The sequence below is a fragment of the Hypanus sabinus genome, chromosome 7, assembly GCF_030144855.1.
Source record: "Hypanus sabinus isolate sHypSab1 chromosome 7, sHypSab1.hap1, whole genome shotgun sequence".
Taxonomy (NCBI): domain Eukaryota; kingdom Metazoa; phylum Chordata; class Chondrichthyes; order Myliobatiformes; family Dasyatidae; genus Hypanus; species Hypanus sabinus.
In genome coordinates this window covers 95,025,030-95,050,733 of record NC_082712.1, presented here as the reverse complement: position 1 = coordinate 95,050,733, position 25,704 = coordinate 95,025,030, and the positions used below count along the sequence as shown (strand labels likewise).

Below are 25,704 nucleotides of genomic sequence, written 5' to 3'. Positions count from 1 at the left end.
ACTTCAATGGACTTTTTAGGTTTGATTTTTACCTTAAATCCCTATCAGAAGGGATTAGTGGCTTTTATTTACAATACGATTATGAAGATACAACCAGAAATATCAGGTAGAATTAAACAAGAATGGGAAAAAGAACTTCAATATAATATATCAATAGAAATATGGGAAAAAATTTTACAAATGGTTAATTCTATATGTGCTAAACATGCTTTAATACAATTTAAAATTGTACATAGAGCTCATGTCTAAAGATAAACTTGCTCGATTCTACTCTCATATTAACCCTCAATGTGACAGATGTCATTCAGATGTGGCTTCATTGACCCACATGTTTTGGTCATGTCCCACTTTACATAACTATTGGAAGGACATATTTGCTACCATTTCCTCAATTTGGAATATCGATTTACAACCTCATTTTATTACTGCAATTTTTGGTATACCAAATGAGGATGGTAATCAGTTTTCCCCTTCAATTAGACAAATGATTGCTTTTGTAACATTAATGGCCAGAAGATCTATATTACAAAATTGGAAGAAGTAAATCCTCCTACTACGTTTCAGTGGCTCTCTCAAACTATTTCTTATCTGAGCTTGGAAAAAATTAGAAGCACTATTTTTGACTCATCAGTTAAATTTGAAGAAACTTGGGGACCGTTCATTCGACATTTTCAAATGAATTAATTTGGCCTCTCCCAGACCTTCTCTCTGTTTATTCTTGTTCTGGTATGGAGTTCCGGAGTTTTTGGCACTATCATATACAAATAAACTGTTATTATTGCCCAAGTTAGTTTAGTTTAGTATTATTTTTCAATATATATTTTTTGCTTGTATTTTTACAATCTTTTCTTTTTCTTTTGATGATTATTCATATTTTTTTTCATATATTTATTATAGGCTTGATTGAAAATGTACTATGTTTTCCTGTTGATATTTTAATAGGATATTGTTATCCTATCATTAATTTAATTTAAAATCTAATGTATTTATAACCTATTCATTTTTATGTTATTTTTTTTATATATATGAAATTCAATAAAAAGATTGAAAGAGAAAGAGAGAGCAAGAGAGAGAGCGAGAGAGAGAGCAAGAGAGAGAGCAAGAGAGAGAGCAAGAGAGAGAGCAAGAGAGAGAGCAAGAGAGAGAGCAAGAGAGAGAGCAAGAGAGAGAGCAAGAGAGAGTGCAAGAGAGTGCAAGAGAGTGTGCAAGAGAGTGTGCAAGAGTGCAAGAGAGAGAGTGAGAGAGAGTGAATGAGAGTGCACGAGAGAGCGAGAGAGAGAGAGCGAGAGAGAGAGAGCGAGCGAGAGAGAGCGAGCGAGAGAGTGCGAGAGAGAGCGAGAGAGAGCGAGAGAGAGCGAGAGAGAGCGAGAGAGAGCGAGAGAGAGCGAGAGAGAGCGAGAGAGAGCGAGAGAGAGAGAGAGCGAGAGAGAGCGAGAGAGAGAGAGAACGAGAGAGCGAGAGAGAGTGAGAGTGCGAGAGAGAGCGAGCGAGCGTGCGTGCGTGCGTGTGTGTGTGTGAGTGAGTGAGTGAGAGTGTGGAAGAGGCCTGTTTAAAAGTAATGTGAGGAGCACATTTTTCTTTACACAGTGAGAAGCAGCTGCTTGGTATTTTAGCCAGAGGATGGAGAATCTGTGGAATTCATCGCTACAGACGGCTGTGGAGGCTAAGTCATCAGGTTTATTTAAAGCAAGAGGTTGATAGATAGGTTCTTTGATTAGTAAGAGTGTCAAAGGTTATGGTGGGAAGGCAGGAAAATGGGGTTGAGAGGGAAAATAAATCAGCTATGATTGAACGGCAGAGCAAACTCGATGAGCTGGATGGTCTAACTTTGCTCTGTCTTACAGAATGGGTTATCAGCAGTAATAGCGGAAGCAAGAGTTTAGCGGAGTTTGTGGTTTTTATGAAAGGCATGGAGATATGACAGAGGACACATGGTGGCCTGCCCAGTGCTGCCTCCTCTCACAGAGAAGATGGTGTACTTTAAATACCTAATTAATTTGATGAAGGAGAAAGAAAGAAGAAACACGGAAAAGGAGAAGAGATAGTGGGAGGGAAAATTGTAATCACAGAGATGGAGATGCTGAAAATCCAGAGCAACACACACAAAACGCTGGAGAAACTCTTTTTGCCAGCCCTGATTAAGGGTCTCGGCCTGTAGTATCAACTGTTATTCCCCTTTATATTCTGCCTGACTTGCTGAGTTCCTCCAGCATTTTGCGTGTGTGGGAGGGGTCAAATGGACTGATTCCCTGCAGTACTGTCTATACCGGTGACAATATATGCATGGCTATGCAGAAATGCAACGATCACACTCACCCAGCTGTGGAGGAAATGATTGCCCACAGCTAGAGAACACATTTGCAATTGAGTTTAACAGCATCACACACCAGGACGTAAGCCTTACCTGCCGAATCTGGTCAATCCGACTGTTGACGGTTCGGAATGGTGACAGCGGGAAAGACTGGAAGGAAAGGGGGGGGGGGGGGTTAGAAACAGCAAACAACACAACCTGTCATTCAACTTACTTGCTGCATTATTAAATGGAAGTTAACCTGAATATTTTCAGCTTACATAATGTGCACAAACTTTGGAGTCACTGGTCAGCTGACAGCTCTGTAGTTAATTGGGGCTTAAACAGCAAAAGCAGGCAAACATGGATTACAAGGGAACTTCCTTTCTGTAGGTACTGTGCAAGCAGTTTTGGGCCCGTTATCTGAGAAAGAGCATGCTGGTTCTGGAGAGGGAGGTTCACAAGAATGATTCTGGAAATGAAAGAGTTAACGTACGAGAGAATTTGATGGTTCTGGGCGTTTAACCAATGAAGACTTTGGCGGGGGTGGGGGGGGGGGGGGAGAAGAATCTCATTGAAGCCTATCTAATATTGAAAAGCCTAGAGTGGAAAATGAGAGGATATTTTCTCAAGTGGGAGAGGGTCTCAGGCCAGAGGGCACAGCCTCAGAATTTGATGTCTCTTTAGAATGGAGGTGAGGAGGAATTTCTTTAGCCAGAGGGTGGTGAATCTGTGGAATGCTCTGTCACAGACAGCTGTGGAGGCCAAGTCATTAGGTTTATTTAAGTTTATTAATTAAGTCATGAGTGTGGTTTCTTGATTAGTAAGGGTGTCAAAGGTTATAGCAGAAGGCAGAAGAATAGCATTCTGAGGGAACATAAATCAGCCAAGATGGAATGGCTGAGCACACTCAATGGGCCAGAAAGCCCAATTCCATTCCCAAGTTTTATGGTTTTATAACCTGAACCTGGGATTCTATGTGCCCATGACCCACTGGTTAACTGCAGCTTCCCCTAGTCAGGTAGGCAGAGCAATGGTGGGGCAAGTTCTCAGTTTTGCTTGGAATTCTGTAAAGTGGAATGTCTCAACATTAAAAAAAAACACCACCACTACCACACTAGTCTCTTTTCTGATTCGGCTTTGCATCAGTGGTCTATGTTGAGACTGGTACTCTTGCATTCAATGTCAGTAAGACTAAGGGACTGACTGTGGACTTCAGGAAAGGGGAAGTCAAGGGAGCACACACCAGTTCTCAACATGGGATGAGCAGTGGAAAGGGTGAGCAGCTTCAAATTCCTAGGTGTCAACGTCCCTGAAGATCTATCCTGAGTCCAACATATTGATGCAATTACAAACAAGGCACACCAGCAGCTATACTTCCTTGAAAGAAAGTTATGGTTGTGCAATCAGTTCGGTGTTGAGGTGAGCGAAGTAAATGACTATTCAATTTAATGGGACATTCTGATAGTGATTCACTGAAACCACGTAGGGGAAGAAACAGATGAATGGTTAGTGAAGAGGTGTATCCCTGCCACTTAATGCAGAGTTCAGTACAAAATGCTTTAGCATGCAGCCATCTTCAGCATTGTAACAAAATGGTAAAAGTGGCATATTTTGTGTGTCTGGAGTTTGTACTCAAAAAGCTTTCGGAACAGGTATCAGTAATGAATATTCAAAGGGGTTCTGCTAGTTGGGATGTGCTGCTGTTGTAAATACTTCATTCTATAAAGTTACCCGACCTTATTACAGATGTTAAGTAGATATTATGAAATAATTATATTTATCTATCTACTGAGATACAGCATGGAATAGGCCCTTCCTGACCTTTGAACCAAGCTGCCCACCAATCTCTAGACTTTATTCTAATCATAAGGCAATTTACAATGACCAGTCAACCTACCAACTTGTAAGTCTGGACTGTGAAAGTAAACCAAAGCACCCGGAGGAAACCCACGTGGTCACGGGGCAGAATATACAAACTCCTACAGGCAGTGAGGGAATTGAAGCTGGGTCATCTGTACTGTGAAGTGTTGAGCTAAACTACTATGTTACGCCACTGATCACAGCAATCGAAATTGTAGCTAGCCATTTATTGTTACCTTTGTGTTGAAAAAGTATAAAACAAATAAAAACATATAAAAATGTATTAGGAGAGAGAGAGATTCACTTGGATTCCTTCAGACTCTCCCTCTCCAGAAGGTTTGCTGTGAAGAAAGTCTTTTATATTCCACAGCTACAGCTTCTGTATGGCTCAGGTCTGGTCAGTCACAAAACTGCAATCTGGTCAGGGATCTGCGTTTTGTCAAATGTGGCCTGTCATGGTCCTGAGGGTGACAAAAAGCAAGCAGCTATGGTGATCTTAATACAATTACAGCTATGTACTTGTGGCGAAGTAAACTGTTTATTTTTAAGTGGTGATGAAGGCAGGCAACTCTTTGTTGGTGAGCTGGTGCTGAATGCTTCCAGACAGCATTCATCAGTATGTCACCAGTGGACACTGAAGCAATATTGCATCTTTATAACACGATTAAAACAACAAAATATCCCAAAGGGCTCCAGAGGAAGCTAATCAAATAAATTATGACAATGGATCGTGTCCTTTAAAACACAGAAGATCTTCAGTAATCAAGCATTTAGCGTACACCTTCTGGCAGAGTTGAAGCAACAATTCAGGCATCTGTTAGATTGGTAAGCTGGTTTATTATTGTCATATACAGTCATAGAAAAGTATAGCACAGAAACAGGCCTTTTGGACAATCTAGTCCAAGCTAATTCATTTAAACTGCTTTCTCCATCAATGTGCACCTAGACGTGCTCTCCACACCCCTCCCTTCCATGCACCTATCCAACTTCTCTTAAACATTGAAATCGAATTGCATGCACCACTTGTGCTAGCAGCTCGTTCCATACTCTCACTACCCTCTGAGTGAAGAAGTTACATATACCAAGCTATAGAGAAAAAAATATTTTTTGTTTATTCCATACTGGTTATTTCGTTACAATGGAGCACTGAGGTAGTACATGGAAAAAGCAATAACAGAATGCAGAATAAAGCGTTGCAGTTACAGAGAAAGTACAGTGCAGGCAGACAATGTCACAACAAGGTAGACAGTGAGGGGAATAGTCCATCAAATCAAACTAGGGTACCATTCAATAGTCTTACAACAACAGAGCAAGAAAAAACAGGACCAATACAAAATAAAGTGTGACAGTGACAGAAAGTGCCAAGCAGGTAAACAATAAAGTGCAAGATCATAAAGGGGTAGATTGGGAGGTCAAAACCACAATCACAAAATGCAGGAGGAACTCAGGTCAGGCAGCATCTATGGAAATGAATAATCAGTTGATGGTTCAGACAGACACCTTTCTTCAGGACTATTTCTCAGCCCAAAACGTTGACTGTTTATTCAGCTCCATAGATTCTGCCTGACCTGATGAGTTCCTCCAGCATTTTGAATGTTGCTTTGGATTTTCAGCATCTGTAGACTTTCTCATGTTTAAGACTGTGAGGTCAAGAGTCCACCTTATCGTACAAGAGATCTGTTTAAGAGTCTGACAACAGCAGGGTATAAGCTGTCTTGAGTCTGATGGTATGCGCTTTCAGGCTTTTGTGTCTTCTGCCCAATGGGAGAGGGGAGAAGGGAGAACACCTGGGGTGGCTGGTTGCTTTACTGAAGCTGCGAGAAGTGTAGGGAGTCCATGGAGAGGAGGCTTTTGCCATAATTGCAAATCTATAAAATTGAATCTTTGGGACTTCAATTTCTCATTACTAAACATCCATTGGGGTGGAGGGATGTTTGATTATATTGTCTGCTTTACCAACCGTGCAAACTATTGCTCTAAAAAAAGAGTATACAAGTGTAAAGGAGAATGAAATAATTATTACTCTGAATCCAAAGCAGCACAAAAAAACAAGATAAAGTACACAATAAAAATAAATACATAAGACAGCATATACTCATGAACAGATTGTATTTCCATAAAGTGTGTGAGGCACAGGCGTGTCTATACATAAGGTGATTGACAGGAAATGATAAGGAAGTGGTAGTGGTAGGGGGTGTGGAGGGCTGAGTTAGTGGGTGGAGGTATTGGTCAGCTTTACTGCTTGGATTTTTGAGCCTGGTCGTCCTGGCATGGATGCAATGTCACCTCCTTCCTGATGGGACTGGGGAAAACTGTCCACAAGCGGGGTGAGTGGGATCCTCCATGATACTGCTGGCCTTTATATTTCGATAGAAGGGTCAGTAACATCAATTCTAATTTATACAAAAGATGTTACCTTTTAACTAACTGAACCACTGCAAGCACTTTCTCTGGTGCTCTGTTTAACTACGACTCTCTGTGTGGAAAAACTTGTCCCTCAGATCCCCTTTAGATCTTTTCCCTCTAGATTTAGTCTCCCTTATCTTGGGGAAGAAAAGACTGTGGTCATCCAATTTTTCTATGCCCTCATCCCTCATGATAGTATAAACATCTATAAAGTCATCCCATCAGCTCCAGGGAAAACAGTCCCTGCCTAAATAGTATCTCCTTATAACAAGTTCTCCAGTACCTACGACACTCTTGTGAATCTTTTAGAGTCATAAAATAGTACAACACAGAAACAGGCCGTTTGACCCACCTAATCCATGCCAAACCATTCCCTACTCCCATTTACCTACACCAGTACCATATCCCTACTATCCATGTATGTATCTATCCAAACTTCTCTTAAACATTGAAATCGAGCTCACATGCATCATTTGCGCTGGCAGCTCGTTTCACATTCTCATGACCCTCCGAGTGAAGATGCTTCCGCTCATGTTCCCCTTAAACCTTTTACCTTTCACACTTAACCCCATGACCTCTGGTTGTAGTCCCACCCACCCTCTGTGGAAAAAGCTTGCTTGCATTTACACTATCTATACCCCTCATAATTTTGCACACCTATCAAACCTCCCTTCAATCTTTTACATTCTAAGTAATAAAATCCTAACCTATTCAATCTTTCCTTGTAACTCGCGTCTTCCAGACCCAGCAACATTCTTTGTAAACTTTCTCTGTACTCCTTCAACATTAATTACATCTTTCCTGTAGGTAGGTGATCAAAACTGTACACAATGCTCCAAACTAGGCCTTGTCAATGTCTTAGAAAAGTCTACTGTATTGTGTACAGTAGTTGGGATGTTATGTTGAAGTTTTCTAAGGGCAACGTGCCAAAAGCTTTTTTTATGACCCTACCTACCCTATTTTCTGCACCTTCTCTAGCTTCATTTCATCCTTTCTAGAGACCGATGACCAGAACTGCACAATATTCCAGGTGTGATCTCACCCACCCTTAAACAGCTGAAACATGACTTCCTAATTCTTGTACTTAATACGCTGCTTGACGAAGGCAAATATGCCTTATGCTTTCTTCAGCACTTTATCAACCTATTTCGTCACTTTCAGGGAAGTAGCAGAGCAGCACCAACATCTTTGGCACCAGTCATGGCAAACACTGATACCCATGTCCCACCACCATAGCCACAGCGTATCATTGACAACATGCAATGCAGTTACTTGCCTAGACTACTCCAACAGTATCTTCCAATGCCCAACCTCTATGACTGAGGCCAAGGGCAGCAGCACAGGAGAAGGCCACCTACACACAATCCTCACTTAGCAACATGACACCCTTCCTACATCTTCATAAAACACCTTCACGCTGAGACTTTCTAAGGAGTTGATCAAACTGTAGTTCTGGGCCTCTTATCTAAGTTGATGGCTCTGCCATTGGAGAGGATCTGGAGGAGGTTCATGAGACTGTTCCTGGGAATGAGAGGGTTAACGCACGAGGAGCTGTTGATGACTTTAGGCCCATATTTGCTGGTATTTAGGAGAATGAGGGAAGATCTAATTGAAACCTATCAAATATTGAAAGACCTAGATAGAGTGGAGGTGGAGAGGATGTTTATGGTGGGTAAGTCTAGGAGCAGAGGGCACAGCCTCAGAATAGAGGGACATCCATTCACAACAGAGATGAGGAGGAAGTTCATAATCCAGAGGGTGGTGAAACTGTGGAACTTATTGCTACATACGGCTGTGGAGGTCAAGTCATTGGGTACATTTAAAGCAGAGGTTGATAGGTTCTTGATTAGTAAAGATGTCAAAGGGTTACGGGAAGAAGGCAGGAGAATGGGGTTGAGAGGGATAATAAATTAATCATGATGGAGTGACACAGCAAGCTAGATGAGCCAAAAGGCCTAACTCAGCTCCCAAGTGTTTTGGCCTTCACTGGGTCTAAATTTAGGAATTCACTAACCAATAGTTTTGCAGGAGTGTCTTTACCAAAAGAAATGTGGCAGTTGATGGCACTGGTATAAAGCAGAAACACTGGCCCTGAGTAAGACTAAATCTCACTCTGGTGCACCCAGCTGGCCAAACTAGCATCAAAGATGCAGCAACTGGGCCACAGAGATCTATGGAAAGAGATGCATGCCTGTCCCTCTCTTTGCTTATAGAACCAAACTTAGGCACAAGTGAAGCACCAGAGAGCGAAGAAAATTAGACCCTGCTGAAAGTCAGTAGCACTAAAAGTAACCAATAGGCTCATCACATCTGTAGTGACTCCCTTTAACACATCAACACTCTCCTAAAGCCCATAAGTTTTGTCCCTTTGGGTATTTACTCACATTTGCCCTGATACCTATTTCCATTGCCCACTGCAGCTTATCGCAATAAACTTGTTTTAAATTAAATAGCAGCTTTCTTTGTCTCATGTACAGTGAAAGGCATCGTTCTGCATCAGATCAGGGAGAATCGTACCAGGGATAGCTCTCAAGTGTTGCCAATGTACAGTGCCCACAATTTACTAACCGTAACCATGTATCTTTCAAATGCAGGAGAAAATCAGTGCATCCAGGGAGAGCATAAAACTCCTTACAGACAGCAACCGGAACGGAAGCCCAAACAGCGATTGCTGTCTATGTAAAGCTACTGCGCTAATCACTACCCTGCTGTGTCATCTTTATGTAGGCAATAAGAGCTATGAATGACAAAACAAACTCAGGACAGAAGAGCTTTAAAGCATTGTTGCAGCTGTGGAAACCCTTCCTGTAGTACAAAGAACCACAAACTTGTGCCTCCACACACCTACAACACTCCCAAAACTGCAGTCCTTCTAAGTAAGGCCTCAAGCCCACTCCCTTTCCTCACTGCCATCTTCAGTCACTTATCTACCACAAATTCTGAAATTCAATTAACTCTCTTCTGCTCAAAATCTTAAATCTTTAGATTTGGTTAAGCTTTTAGTCACTGCCCTAACCTCTCCTCTTTTGGATTGGCATCAATTTTTTTGTCTAATTATGGACAGGGAATTTTCCCACAATACCCATATCACGTAGATGCAAGTCACTGTTATTATAAAATCTAATTAAGGACAGCAAACTTATTTTTTTTCTCCCAAAGCTACACAGGAGCATTAAACTGGCATGTCCCCATCCTGTTTTGAGCTGCAAAGTAACAACCATTTTCTGTGTTAGGGGAATTTCCAGACCTCGTGCCAACTGAAATATTTTCAACTCAGGTCTGCTGACCAAAATGGAAGCGGAAGCATAGCTGAGACGTTGCAGGACAGGGAGGAGGAGTGACGATGCAACACTTACCAAGCTTGGGCAGCCAAGATTTACTGAGGCACTGCTTCTTCGGCATCGGAGAGGGGTTGGCTGAAACACTGGCGAAGAATCACTGCAAAAAAAAGAAAAGGAATTTAGCATCTTCAAAATGTCAGAAAATGAACAAACAGAATAGAATGGGGTGGCCCGGTAGGATAGTGGTTAGCACAACACTCTACAGTACAAGCAACCCCAGCTCAATTCTCGCTGCTGTCTGCAAGGAATTTGTATGTTCTCCTCATGACCATGTGGGTCTCCTCCAGGAGCTCCAGTTTCCTCCACAGTCCAAAGGTGTAATGGTTGGTAGATTAATTGGTCATTGTAAATTGTCCTGTGATTAGGCTCAGATTAAATTGGGGGATCGCTGAGCGGTGTGGCTCAAAGGGCTGGGAGGTCCTTTTCATCACTATGTCTCAATAAATAAAACACACCTTTGGTTGTTTTGGATCATTCTGCATATTTTAAAATCACTAATAAACACACATTATGTAAGTCAGTATGAAGTATTAAACACAAAGCAATGCAACACTATAGCAATGTTTAAGTTATTCTGTTTAGAGATACAGCACAATAACAGCTCTTTCCAGCCCAATCAGTCCACACTGCCCAATTAGCCTCCTAACCGTTACACCTTTGCAATGTGGGAGGAAACTGGAGCACCCAGAGGAAACCCACGGGGAGAAGGTACAAACTCCTTATAGACAATTTGGGAATTGAACCCCGGTCACTGGCGCTGTAACAGCATTACGCTAAAGAGACATTTTAATAAATGGCATTCTCAAAGCTACTTATACAGGTCGGGATTAGCGCAGGGATTCCCAACCTTTTTCATGCCATGGACTCCGAGCATTAACCAAAGGGTCCGTGGACCCCAGACTAAATTCTGAAACTGCAGCACTGAAGAGAAACCTGGAGAGGTAGATGAATAGGAGCAGTACCCAGGGCTATGGTCCAGGTATGGGTCGATGGGAACCAACAGAATATCAGTTTGGTACAGACTAGATGGACTGAAGGGACAGTTTTTTGTGCTACGACTATCTTCTATGTTCAAAGTAAATGTTATTATCAATGTATATACACGTTGCCATATACAACCTTGAGATTCAATTTTTTTGTGGGCATACTCAGCAAACCTACACAATAGTTACCATAATAGAACTGAACAACCGCCAATCTCCAGTGTCCAAACAGAATGAAGAACACACAAACAGCACAGATTCAAAAAAAGAGAAACAAAAATATAAATAAGCAATAAATATAGAGAACATGAGATGAAGAGTCCTTGAAAATGAATCCATAGGCTGAGGGAACATTTCAGTGATGGGACAAGTGAAGTTATCCCCTTTGGTTCAAGAGTCTGATGGTTGAGGGGCAATAACTGTTCCTGAACCTGCTGGTGTGAGTCCTAATGCTCTTGTACCTTCTTCCCGATGGAAGCAGCAAGAAGAGCGTATATCCTGGGTGATGGGGGTCCCCAATGATTGATGCTGCTTTCCAGAGACAATGCTTCATTTAGATGTTCTCAATATACTCTCCATTAGACATTAACAGAAGCCATGCTGAACCTCCACAAACCTTTTGATCTCCTTCACAAAAAATAACTGGTGGAATTATACTTGTAGCAACTTTCTAAATATCATCACCATTGCCAATGTCAGACAAACCCCCGCTGACGGAAAGGAGTTTTTGTATATTCTACCCGTGACCATGTGGGTTTCCTCCAGATGCTCCGGTTTCTTCCCACAGTCCAAAGACATACTGGTTGGTAGGTTAATCCTCATTGCAAATTGTCCTATGAATAGGTTAGGGTTAAATCGAGGGATTGCTGGCAACACGGCTTGAAGGAAGCACTGTACCTCAATAAATTATAATTATTAATAACTTCAAATTAGATTCCTGACCATGTCTCAATGAACACCACCACCTAACAAGTGAGTTCAGTATTGGGACTACACCCTGACCCCCTTAGTCAGGCATCAGAGAGCCAGGAAGTGGGTCAACAGAGATGGCACCATCCCTCAATGTCACATTATCCATAACGAACCTCACCATCTGCCCCATGTGACTTCCAAAGCAAGGTTGCTCAGAGAACTTATAGCACATCATACAACATAGAAAAACCCTTCAGCTGACCTTTCAGTCTACCACATGATCAATCTAACCCTTCCTTCCCACATAACCCTCCATTTTTCTGTCATCCATGTGCTAATCTTAAAAGTCCATAATGTATCTGCCTCTACCACTATCCTGGCAGCGCATTCCATACCCACCACAATGTGTAAAAAAACACCTACCTCGCCAGTCCCCTTATACTTTCCTCCAATTGCCTTAATGTTATGCACACTTAGTATGAACCATTTTTGCCTTGGGAAAAAGTCTCTGGCTGTCGACTGGATCTGTGACTCTTTCATCTTGTACACTTGTATCAAGTCAAGGAATATTCCTGGTCTGGACTACAATAACTCATCATTCTGAACTTGGTAGAAGGCACACGCCAGCCAGATGACAGGGTTGCTCTGAGTTGTATATGCTGGGCTCAGTAGAGGGCCACGAGGCTCCACTGAAAGTGGCAACAGGAAACCATCTAGATCACTACTTGGGATTTCCATCTCAGAATTACTGGAGGCGACACAAGGTCAGGATATGGCCATGACTGGTGGTGGCGCTGTCTTGCCGTTAAACTATCCTTTAACGCTCACAGTTGAGGCTCATGCACGAGGAACGGGCAGGCAGCTGTGGGTTAGTAGAGTTTCTTCCAAGAAAGAGACAATGCCTTGCAAGGGAGAAGTCCAACATTGCTTCTGTTCAGTGTCTCCTTGGTGGAGGGAATGAAATTAACAGCTGCTGTCTGTACAGCCAAAACTGAATGTTCCAAACATGGGTGCCTCTGGATCAAAATCCAAGTCTGGGAAGCGGTGGCAATCAGCCCGATTTCTAATCAGACTATTCACCAAAAATCCCACACCTGCCAACAGCTGGTCATCTTCCCCTGTGGGGAGGGGACAGGGAGAGTGGTGCCACCAAGTCCAGACACATCCTGAGACTCCATAGAGAATGAGCACTTATTCGTTCTCACACCCACAGAGACACTGGCGATTCTCCAGCAGGGCTGCCTGATAGACTGCGCTTCACGAGGATGAGAGAACAATGGGGTCTTGTACTGTATTTTCACAGAGCTCCAGTGGACGCCAGATTGACTGAGCTGTAAACTGCATGAACATTTGTACCCCAAGCCCAAAAACTGCACACCCAAGTTGTTCAGAGGAGGATACTGAAATGAATTGGCCATCAAACCATGGCAGGAAGAATTACAAGTGGTTAAGATGTGATTAGAGGGGTCAGGGAAAGTTTCAAAACAGATTAGGGCAAGCCTCCGATGAACTGTGAAAGTAGGAAGACAGAATTGGAGAAACGCATAGGTGTAAGTGGACTGTAGAGTTGGAGATTGTTAAATCAGTTGTTGAAAAATAACTCACGCCCAAGCTGGAGAACTGGGAAGGTCTAATCCACATCTTAAGAGAAGGAAAAAGGGATCTGATATATCCCACCGATGTGATATACTTCCCCACCCTGCCTCTTCCCCCCCTTTCTTTCAATCACCTACATTCCAAAATGAACATCAACATTATCCAATATTGCATCCTATGACTCCATGAGCTTCTGTTAAAAACGTCTTTGCCCTCATGCACCCCTCCTTTGACTTTAAGATTCAAGATTGTTTATTGTCAACCTTCAGTGCAAGTGTAAAGGAGAACGAAATGATTGTTACTCCAGATCTGATGAAGTACAAAAAACACAATACAATCATGTCATACGACGTGGGTGATCATGGTCCCGAGACCATGATTGTTCTTGGCAATTTTTTCTTCATAAGTAGTTTGCCAGTGATTTCTTCTGGGCAGTGTCTTTACAAGATGGGTGACATTCCCCATCCCTCAGCCATTATCAATGCTCTTCAGAGTTTGTCTCCCTGGCATCAGTGATCACATAACTAGAGCTTGTGCTATGTAGCAGCTGCTCATATGACCATCCACCACCTGTTCCCAATGCTTCGTGTGACCCTGAACGGGGGGCTAAGCAGATGCTACACCTTGTCCAAGGGTGACCTGCAGGGTAGTAGAGGGAAGGAGCACCTTGCACCTCCTTTGGTAGAAACGCATCTCCATGACACCACGCAAAAGACAATAAACCAATAAAAAACAATAGATATACATATCGAGAAGGCAAATGGAATGTTGGTCTTTATTGCTTGGGGGATTGAATTTAAGAGCAGGGAGGTTATGCTGCAACTGTACAGGGTACTGGTTAGGTCGGACCTGGAGTACTGCGTACAGTTCTGGTCTCCTTACTTGGAGGATATACTGGCTTTGGAGATCGTGCAGAGGAGGTTCACCAGGTTGATTCCAGAGATGACAGGGTTAGAAACATAGAAACACAGAAAATAGGTGCAGGAGTAGGCCATTCGGCCCTTCAAGCCTGCACCACCATTCAGTATGATCATGGCTGATCATCCAACTCAGAACCCTGTACCTGCCTTCTCTCCATACCCCCTGATCCCTTTAGCCACAAGGGCCATATCTAACTTCCTCTTAAATATAGCCAATGACCAGGCCTCAACTGTTTCCTGTGGCAGAGAATTCCACAGATTCACCACTCTCTGTGTGAAGAAGTTTTTCCTCATCTCGGTCCTAAAAGGCTTCCCCTTTATCCTTAAACTGTGACCCCTTGTTCTGGACTTCCCCAACATCGGAAACAATCTTCCTGCATCTAGCCTGTCCAATCCCTTTAGAATTTTATACGTTTCAATAAGATCCCCCCTCAATCTTCTAAATTCCAGTGAGTATAAGCCTAGTCGATCCAGTCTTTCTTCATATGAAAGTCCTGCCATCCCAGGAATCAATCTGGTGAACCTTCTCTGTACTCCCTCTATGGCAAGAATGTCTTTCCTCAGATTCGGGGACCAAAACTGCACACAATATTCTAGGTGCAGTCTCACCAAGGCCTTGTACAACTGCAGTAGAACCTCCCTGCTCCTGTATTCAAATCCTTTTGCTATGAATGCCAACATACCATTTGCCTTTATCACCACCTGCTGTACCTGCATGCCCACCTTCAATGACTGGTGTACAATGACACCCAGGTCTCGTTGCACCTCCCCTTTTCCTAATCGGCCACCGTTCAGATAATAATCTGCTTTCCTGTTCTTGCAACCAAAGTGGATAACCTCACATTTATCCACATTAAATTGCATCTGCCATGAATTTGCCCACTCACCTAACCTATCCAAGTCACCCTGCATCCTCTTAGCACCCTCCTCACAGCTAACACCGCCACCCAGCTTGGTGTCATCCACAAACTTGGAGATGCTGCATTTAATTCCCTCATCTAAATCATTAATATATATTGTAAACAACTGGGGTCCCAGCACTGAGCCTTGCGGTACCCCACTAGTCACTGCCTGCCATTCTGAAAAGGTCCCATTTACTCCCACTCTTTACTTCCTGTCTGCCAACCAATTCTCTATCCACATCAATACCATACCCCCAATACCATGACTATGAGGAGAGATTGAGTTGCCTGGGACTGTACTCACTGGAATTCAAAAGAATGATAGGAGATCTTATAGAAGCATAAAATTATGAAAGGGATAGATAAAGGTAGGAAAGTTGTTTCCACTGGTAGGTGAGACTAGAACTAGGGGACATAGCCTCAAGATTCAATGAGTAGATTTAGGATGGAGATGAGGAGGAACTGCTTTTCCCAGAGTGGTGAATCTGTGGAATTCTCTGCCCAATGAAGCAGTGGAAGCTACCCCAGTAAATATATTTAAGACAAGGTTGGATAGATGTTTGCATAGTAGGGGAATTAAGGGTTATGGGGAATAGGCAGGTAGGTGGAGATGAGTCCATGGCCAGATCAGCCATGATCTTATTGAATGGTGGAGTAGGATTGACCAGCCAGTTCACCTACTCCTGCTCCTATTTTTATAAAACACAACGTACAACTATATAAAGTCGTGGTCACCAACCTTTTTAAGCCCAAGATACCCTACCTCAGCCTTAGTGAAAGGCAAGATCGACTCCAAATCGATTAGTTACACGCGTGCGCAGCGGGACAGAAAAGACTGGAAGTAAAACCTCGCAACCCGGAAGTAGAAATAATGTATGAACACCAGGGGTCACTGCCCTTTTTTTTGCACTGCGGACCGGTTTAATATTGACAATATTCTTACGGACCAGCCAACCTGGGGGGGTGGAGTAGGTGTTAAACGTGACCGGAATACAGCGATACTCGAAGCAGGTTCCTTATGTCCAGTCTATTCCGCAATTTAGTTTACGTGGCTCTCAGCTGCTGTCCCGCTTGCTCAGGTTTTTTCCGTTGGGAAAAAAAACTCAGTGGGTTTGTCTTTAAGTGCAGGGTGCCTGGACTCAAGGTACCAAAGCAGTTTTGAGGGCTTCATTACCTCATTAGACAGCCTTCGGGTCTGAGCTCCAGCCTCCTGCCCGCCAGCCACCTTGGCAAACTGCGGCTGTTCCCATGCCGGGGCTGCGGCGGTCGCAGACTGGAGAGAGCGACCGACCGAGCAAGGAGTGCGACAGGGTGCACGCCCACTCCCCCCTTGTAGGATCTATCAGCCGACAAAAGTTTGTTTCAGTAGATCGCAGCGAGGTAGCTGCTCTGCTGCTTATGAAACCCTGAGTTCGAATTAGGTTGTCTGTGAATATTTTAGCACCAGGTTCCCCACGAACATTTGGTGTGCTAAACAGGTTTAGAGGCAGCGCCCATCTGTCCATGCTCCAGGCCAGTAGCAACGGCACTTCTCACCAGGCGCACAAAGCGGCTGGTTACCCGAGGCCAACCAGTGATCCCTGACGCACTTGGGCAATGACCTCGCGTATATTCAAGTTCAACAGTGGGCATGACAAGGAATGAGGGAAGGTGCAGCTGACTCATATCGTTTCCTCGCGGCCCGGTAGTTGGGGACACTAAAGTACACTGTAGTGCATGGTGGGAGAGCTACACACATGCGCACTGGGCAGAAAGAACGGAACTAAAACCCTGCAACCCAGAAACAATCTCTCAACAGTATTTGCGTATTTATTTTTTTTTTTTTTTCGGGATTTACTGGGAAAGTCTCAAAGATCGACTAGTCGATGGCGATTGACGGGTTGGCGACCACTAATATAAAGTGACGCTAGGTGATGTGTATGTAGTGGTAGTGGGGTTGGGTTAGTGGGTGGAGGTGTTGATCAGCCTGATGGCTTGGTGGAGGTCCTGGTGTGAATGCTGCGTAGCCTCTTCTCTGATGGGAGTGGGAGAAACAGAAAAATAAGCAGAGTGGGTGGGATATTGCTGGCCTTTCCCGGCATCTTTCCGTATACATTCCCTTGATGGCAGGTAGACTGGTACTTGTGATGTGCGGGGCAGTTTAACTACCGCAGAAGAGCCCTCCTGTCCGCCAGAGTGCAGTTTCTGTACCACACAGTGATGCAGCACACTAGGATGCTCTCAATAGTGCACCTGTAGAAAGTTCAATATACCCTTGTTCAGATTCCCCTAGCTGTAAATCACTGGAAAAATTAACTGATACAGCTCAGTATTGGAGCAAAGGTCCCAGCCAACTCGTTAGTTCCAGTTGGTGTGAGAAACCCAAACCAGAAACAGAGTTACACAAAAGCTAGACATTAAACATCCTGTGCTTTGCATCACATTAAAAAGCAAATAACCCTGCTGCAATATGTAAATTCAAGTCCTTTCAGCACTACTCCAATTGCAAACTGACGAATAGCCTTTTGAGCCCATTTTTTTCAAGAGATGTGATTAAGGGAGATCTGTATCTTACTCAAAAATACTGGAGGAATTCAGCAAGTCAGGCACTATCTATGGAGGGGAATAAACAGTCAACGTTTCAGGCTAAGTCCTTGCTGAAAAAGGGTTTCAGCCTGAAACTTTGACTGTTTATTTCCAATCATAAATGCTGCCTGACTTGCTGAGTCGCTTAAGCATTTTGTCTGTGTTGCTCAAGACTTACAGCATCTGCAGAATCTTGTGTTTAAGATCTTTATCTTAATTGCATTGTGGGAAAGGACCCATAAATTCTAAATAACCGCGACCAACAAAATTGTACAAACATTACTAATAGCTGAGTGCCAATACTAAAGTCCCCTTGCACCTGTTGTTTTCTACTGATTTTAGAGTCATATGTCCTAAAAGACACCCTCCAGTCAATCAAGTTAGAGTGCATAGCATCCAGCTTTGCACGTCTAGCTGTTTATGGGAATGAGTGATAAAAATTTCACCCATTCACTGTTACATGCAATGTCTAGTGAGAACACTTCCAGAATTCTATAAATATTATAGCCCAAAAGCAGAAAACTTAAACATCTTTCCACAAAATATGGTGTTCCATTATTCACAACAGTTGTTATCTAGCACAAATCAATCTGTAGCTTATGAAGGAAATTAGAGATCAGGTATTAATTTAAAAAAAAGGACAAATATAACAATGGTGAAAAATGAAGCAGGCCGGAGGATTGGGAGTGGCTTAGAATTCAGCAGATGGATTATGAGATTGAATATGAAAATAAGTTTAACATGAGAACTGCGTTAAAGCTTCTATAAATAATTGAAGAGGAAACTAAAAGAGATTAGTGAAAATAAACATTGGTGCTTTAAAGCAAGGAAAATTGCTTGCTTTAAATGGGGACAAAGGAACAGTGAAACACATACAATACTTTTGTTCTGTTTTCACAACAGAACTCCCCAGTACACTACCAAACTACAGCTTCAAAGAGATGAAAGAACCGTGGATGTCTTCACAATGGAAGGCATAAATAAGGTGGTGGATCTGGCCTAGTGCACCACGGGTAAAGCTGTCCTAACCATTGAGCACACCTACTTGAAACATTTGTTGTAGGAGAACAGTTCCCATCAGAGATTCCCACCTCTCAGGTTTCGTTGCCATTGGGAAGGTGGTATAGGAGCCTCAGGACTCGCACCACCAGGTTCAAGAACAGTTACTATCCCTCAACCATCAAGCTCTTGAACAAAAGGGGATAACCACACTCACTTGCCCCATCATTGAAATGTTCCCACTGTGGCGACCCACTTCCTAGCGCACTCGAACCGGCTCACAAATAGCCAGCGTGCAGGCACAAAGGCCAGGTCCCCAACAAAGGGAAAAAGCCTGCAGGGGTTTGTGAGTACGTGTCCCTTGGAGCATCCGCGCCCGGGGAGGGCAGGATGAGGAAGGCTTTAAAGCAAGGCTGTGAAGTTCGAATAAAATCATCTTTAATTGCAGTTTACCGACTCCGTGTCGTTATTTTAGCGCTGCGTGTAGCACACCACTACAATTGGTGACCCCGACGGTCCAAACGATTTTTGGATCGGAGATGACCAACGCCGCATCTGTTCATGCGGCTTCGTTGAAACTGCCAAGCTTCTGGGCGCTGCGACCTCACCTATGGTTCCAGCAAGCAGAAGCCCAATTCCACGTTCGGCAGATAACCTCGGAGGACACACGTTACTACTACGTGGTGAGCTCCCTCGACCAGGACACAGCGGCCCCAGTTGTGGAGTTCGTACAGTCTCCCCCGGTGGACGGCAAGTACACGGAACTCAAAGCCCTGCTCCTAAGGACTTTTGGACTCTCATGGCGCGAGCGAGCTGCCCGTTTACTGCACCTGGATGGCTTGGGAGACAGACCTCCATCGGCTTTAATGAATGAGATGTTGTCTCTGGCCGACGGACACACACCCTTCCTCATGTTTGAGCAGGCATTCCTGGAGCAGCTGCCGGAGGACATACGCCTGCTGCTGTCTGACACGGATTTCAGTGACCCCTGGAAGGTGGCGGCCCGGGCGGACTTGCTGCGGAACGCCAAGAAGGTGAGTGGGGTGTCCATCGCACAGATCACCAGGCCACGCTCCCAGCAGCAAACCAGTCCAGGCCCGGCCGCAGAGCCCGCTAACCCCAGAGGCAGGGGTGGGGAGCCCAATGAACAATGGTGTTTCTACCACCAGCAGTGGGGCGCAGAAGTCCGCCGTTGTCGCCCGCCCTGCCAGTTCCCGGGAAATGCCAGGGCCAGCCGCCGCTGATGGCTACGGCGGTTGGCCTTCGAGATAGCCTCCTGTATGTGTGGGACCAGTGGTCGGGACGCCGTTTTTTGGTCGACACTGGTGCCCAGATCAGCGTCTTACCTCCAACGAGTTACGACACCCGCAACAGGGCACCGGGTCCCCCTGAGGGCCGTGAACGGCAGCACAGTAAGGACCTATGGCACCCGTCAGGTGCAGCTACAGTTCGGCTCCAGCCAGTTCACATGGGACTTCACACTGGCCGCCATAGCCCAACCGCTTCTGGGTGTGGATTTTTTGCGGGCTCACAGCCTACTGGTCGACCTGCCCAAGAAGAGACTGGTCCACGCCGAGACCTTTCAAACATTCTCACTGGGTGCAGCCCAGTTGCCAGCCCCTCACCTCGACTCCATCACGCTGTCCGACAACGTCTTTACCAGGGTCCTGGCGGATTTCCCATTGGTTCTGGCACCGCAGCTCACAGCAGCCATGCCCCGACACGGCTTACAGCACTACATCCCGACCCAGGGACCACCCCTCCATGCCCGTGCTTGGTGGCTTCCCCTGGACAAGCTCCGACTGGTGAAGGAGGAGTTCAAGAGAATGGAGGAATTGGGGATCATCCGGCGGTCCGACAGCCCATGGGCCTCCCCACTGCACACGGTGCCCAAAGCGACAGGGGGCTGGAGACCGTGCGGCGACTACCGCAGGCTGAACGAGGCTACCACACCGGACCGCTACCCTGTGCCGCACATTCAGGACTTTGCAGCAAACCTGCAAGGCGCACGGATCTTCTCCAAGGTAGACCTCGTCCAAGGATGCCATCAAATCCCGATGCATCCGGACGACACCCCCAAAATGGCTCTCATCACCCCATTCGGCCTTTTCGAGTTCCTCCGCATGCCGTTCGGCCTGAAGAATGCCGCACAGACGTTCCAGCGGTTAATGGACGCGGTGGGACGCAACCTGGATTTCGTATTCATCTATTTGGACGACATCCTCATAGCCAGCAGCAGTCGTCAGGAGCATCTGTCCCACCTCCGTCAACTATATGCCCAGCTGAGTGCATACGGTCTAACCCGGCCAAATGCCAGGTCGGGCTCGACACCACTGACTTCCTGGGCCACAGAATTACTAAAGACGGGGCAACCCCCCTCTGCCCGCTAAGGTAAATGCAGTCCGCCATTTCCCCCGACCCACCACTATCAAAGGCCTTCAGGAATTCGTAGGTATGGTCAATTTTTACCACCGCTTCCTCCCTTCAGCTGCCCGGATCATGCACCTCCTGTTCGCCCTGCTGTCAGATCCGGGCAAGGACATCACCTGGGATGAGGAGTCCGCCGCCGCTTTCATTAAAACGAAAGAAGCTTTGGCAAACGCCGCGATGCTAGTGCACCCCAGAATGGACGTCCCTACCGCCCTCACAGTGGACGCATCTAACATGGCAGTCGGTGGGGTACTGGAGCAGCTCATCGCGGGCCGCCGGCAACCCCTGGCGTTTATCAGCAAACACCTGCGGCCACCCGAGCTCAAATACAGTGCTTTCGACTGGGAATACATCTCTGTATTGCCAGCACTATACCTGGCAATCCGGCATTTCAGGTACTTCTTAGAAGGTAGGCCCTTCACCGCGTTCACGGACCACAAACTGCTTACCTTTACGTTCACGAAGGTGTCCGATCCCTGGTCGTCCCACCAGCAGCGCCATCTGTCCTACATCTCTGAATACACGACGGATGGCCGGCACGTCTCGGGTAAGGACAATGTCGTGGCGGATGCGCTCTCTCGCCCTAACATTCATGCCCTTTCCCAAGGGGTAGACTTTGAGGCGCTGGCAGAGGCACAGCAGGCAGATGAGGAGATCCTAAGTTACAGAACCGCAGTCTCCGGTTTGCAGCTCCAGGACCTCCCCGTAGGCCCAGGTGAGAGGACCCTACTCTGTGACGTCGCCACCGACCAGCCCCGTCCCGTCGTCCCCGCACCTTGGCGGCGACGTGTTTTCGACTCCATTCATAACTTGGCGCACCACTCCATCCGGACAACCGTCAGGATGGTCTCCAGCAGATTTGTTTGGCATGGACTCCGCAAGCAGGTCAGTGAATGGGCCAGAACGTGCGTGCACTGCCAGACGGCCAAGGTGCAGCGCACACCAAAGCTCTGCCGCAGCAGTTCCACCCCACCCTCCGGCGTTTCGACCACATTCATGTGGATACCATGGGCCCCCTGCCAGTGTCGCGAGGAGCGCGGCACCTCCTGACTATTGTGGACCGGTTCACAAGATGGCCAGAGGCGATCCCACTCACCGACACCACCTCCGAATTTTGCGCCCGGGCACTGTTCGCCACCTGGGTGTCCTGCTTTGGTGTACCAGCCCACATTACCTCCGACAGAGGCGCACAGTTCACCTCCAGCCTGTGGTCAGCTATGGCCAGCCTTTTGGGGACTCAGCTGCACCACACCACTGCCTACCACCCACAGTCGAACGGACTAGTGGAGCGTTTCCACCGTCACCTAAAGTCGGCTCTCATGGCCCACCTGCAAGGAGCTAACTGGGTGGACGAGCTTCCCTGGGTCCTGCTCAGCATCCGCACAACGCCCAAAGACGATCTGCATGCCTCGTCGGCCGAGTTGGTATACGGCGCACCCCTGGGCAGACTACGCGAGAGGCTTGGTGACTTGGCCCCCATACCCACTTCGCAGCATGGGCAGAACCCGACCTGCAGAACTGTAAGTTTGTGTTTGTACGAAGGGGCGGGCATCGGCCACCGTTGCAACGGCCCTACAAGGGGCCGTTTACAGTGCTCCGGAACAATGGGTCCACGTTCGTGCTGGACGTTGGGGGAAGAGAGCAGGTTTTCACTGTGGACCGACTCAAACCGACCCATGTGGTCCTGGCGCAACCGGTCGAGTTTCTGGCACCGTGGCGCAGAGGCCGACTTCCCAAACAGGGTCCGGCCCAGACTGTGGACATTGGGGGGTGTATCGCCGGTTCTGGGTGGGAGGGGGGGGGGTTATGTGGCAACCCACTTCCTAGCGCACTCGAACCGGCTCACAAATAGCCATCGTAGAAGGCATAAAGGCCAGGTCCGCAACAAAGGGAAAAAGCCTGCGGGGGTTTGTGAGTACATGTCCCTTGGAGCATCCGCGCCTGGGGAGGGCAGGATGAGGGAGGCTTTAAAGCAAAGCTGTGAAGTTCGAATAAAATCATCTTTAATTGCAGTTTACTGACTCCGTGTCATTATTTTAGCACTGCGTGTAGCACACTGCTACACCACAACCAATGATCTCACTTTAAGCACTCTTTATTTCATATTCCTATTACTTAGTTATTTTTGCATTTGTCTAGTTTGTCATCTTCTGTACTCTGGTTGATCTTTCATTGATCCTGTTATAGTTAATATTCTTCAGAATTGCCGAGTATGCCTGCAGGAAAATGAACCTTAGGGTTGTATATAATGACATAATATTTGTGTAACACACTGTAAGGATTCACTGCTAACGTAATGGCTTCTTTGTAATGTTTCACTGCAAAGGCTAATGAAATGGCTTCTCTGTAATGTTCACTGCTGAGGTAACGGTTTCTCTGTAGCAGCAATGTTTGGGTTATGGCTGGAGATATCAGGACTGTGGTATGAATGTTAGCCAATCAAAGATTGTTGCTGTCTTGTGAATCTGGAAGGAGATATTTCGCATTCTCTGGTTGAGGAGAGATGAAGACGGAAGACACGAATGGAGAGAGCTGGCAGACCACCGGATGGAGTGGAATGGGATCTGAAGGTCAGCGACGCTCGGAGGAGATCGATAGTGGAAGAATGGCGAATGAGTGAGCTTCAACGTGCACTTTGACTTTTCCTTGAACTTTTCCTTTTTTATTTTCAATACTAACCCTATATTCAGATTAAGATTCATAAAGTTCAATCAATTAAATGCATATGGTTTACTGTCTTGATATCTTGCATTGAGGGTTTATAACTGGACGGTACATTACACAGTATCCACACAAACGAGATTTCTCAGCTTGGCGGGGCCAGAGGCTGTTTACCCCGAGACGAACACGAGCTGGCTAAACTTGAGGGTCACACTTGGGATACCAGAATTTACTTTGAACTCTTTGTATTTTGAAATAACTTCAAAGACCCAATAAGGGTCTCATGCTCCTTTCTTGTATAAAAACCACAGACTTCTGTTTGTAATACCTTTCACAATCTTTACTTTTAGAAACTCTTAAAATGCAACCCTTTTTTGAGTCACAAATGTGCAGAATGCGGAGTTGAGGAGATTGATTCCTGACTTGAACCAACTCATGAGGGCAATAGTTGCCACTCTGACTAAAGGTCAGCTTAGTGCTATTGACAAAGACTAATCAGGATACTAAAATGCACTTCCAACTTTATGTCAATGTAATGTTAATTTAAACATTACATCTCTCCACCATACAGAAAGCCAAGATGCAAGTTCAGGTTAGAGATTTGTGGGTATAAGTTGGTGCTGGGAAGATGGCAACACTCGCGAGCCACCCCCGGCACAGCCTCGCTGAATTGATTTGACATAAACAATACATTTCACAGTATGCTCCAATGTCCATGTAACAAATAAAGCTAATCTTAAATTAAAAAAAGAAATCTAAATCATTTCATCTACAAGCCTGGCATGACTCTTCAGTAGGCATTTAACTAAGACCAGTCTATTCAAAAGCCTTGTCTGGAAGGGTTATACAAGCCTTTACTTTATAAACAAGTTTTAAAATGCCATGTATTACTCCATCTTTCCACTTCATTACAAACTGCCCCGGTCACCACTTAAAGAAGCCTTTCACTGACAGAAGGTATCACATACAACAGCTAACACAAGAAACAGGACTTAGCTAATCTTCCCCAAACCTGTGTCACCATTCAATATTAACATAATAGTGGCCTGAACTCTACTTTCCTGCTCTCCTTCATTGCCCTCAATTTCCCTACAATTCATTTCCAGAGGACTAGAATATAAATACAAGTATGTAATGCTGAGGCTATACAAAGCAATGGTCAGACCGTATCTGGAGTATTTTGAACAATTTTGGGCCTCAAAGTCACATACAGAAGTACAGCATAGAAACAGCCCTTCAGCCCATCTAATCCATGTCAAAACTATTTAAACTGCCTACTCCCTTTGACCTACACTAGGACAACAACCCTCCACACCTAAACTTCTCTTAAGCATTGAAATGAGTGTAACCCCCGGGTCGCCTCAGGCTCGCTCAGCTCGTTCTCGTCTAGGGGGAGCAGCCTTCGGCCCGCCAAACTGGGTAATCAGCTGGTGTGGATGCTGTGTGATTTCCCCGCCTCACCCAAAAACAGATAGTACACCATAAGCGATTAAATGAGTACAATTTATAAAGATTAGTATAACTAAGTGATTAATAACGACACAGTATATATGAACGAAAAATAAAGAAAAGGCTCCAAACTTATCAAAGTCCAAACCACTTCGTGCACAACCGTCGGAACTCAATTACTGAAGTCTTCTGGCCACCATTCGATCCCCTCCGAACTCCTCGTCTCACAGCTTAGGACCATCTGAAGTGGTCAACCAAGCACATCTAGCTTTATCTCCTCTCCTTGGGGTACCTCTTGGCCTTGGACCCCCGCTTGGGGTCCGTTCCTCGCCCAGTTTACAGCATCGCGTCCTCTCTCTCTCAACCCCTCGCACTGATCTCCCCAAA

General features: G+C 45.5%; 1 protein-coding gene across 1 annotated transcript in view; it reads right to left on the bottom strand.

The window, feature by feature from the left end:
• Nucleotides 1–25,704, bottom strand: part of LOC132397010 (P2R1A-PPP2R2A-interacting phosphatase regulator 1-like) — a 60,549-nt gene that overhangs the window by 27,266 nt on the left and 7,579 nt on the right. The window contains exons 2-3 of the mRNA XM_059975223.1: nucleotides 9,916–9,997; nucleotides 2,405–2,461 (exon numbers count right to left, since the gene is read on the bottom strand). Coding sequence (XP_059831206.1) covers nucleotides 2,405–2,461; nucleotides 9,916–9,997 — 139 coding nt within the window. The remainder of the gene's footprint in view (nucleotides 1–2,404; nucleotides 2,462–9,915; nucleotides 9,998–25,704) is intronic.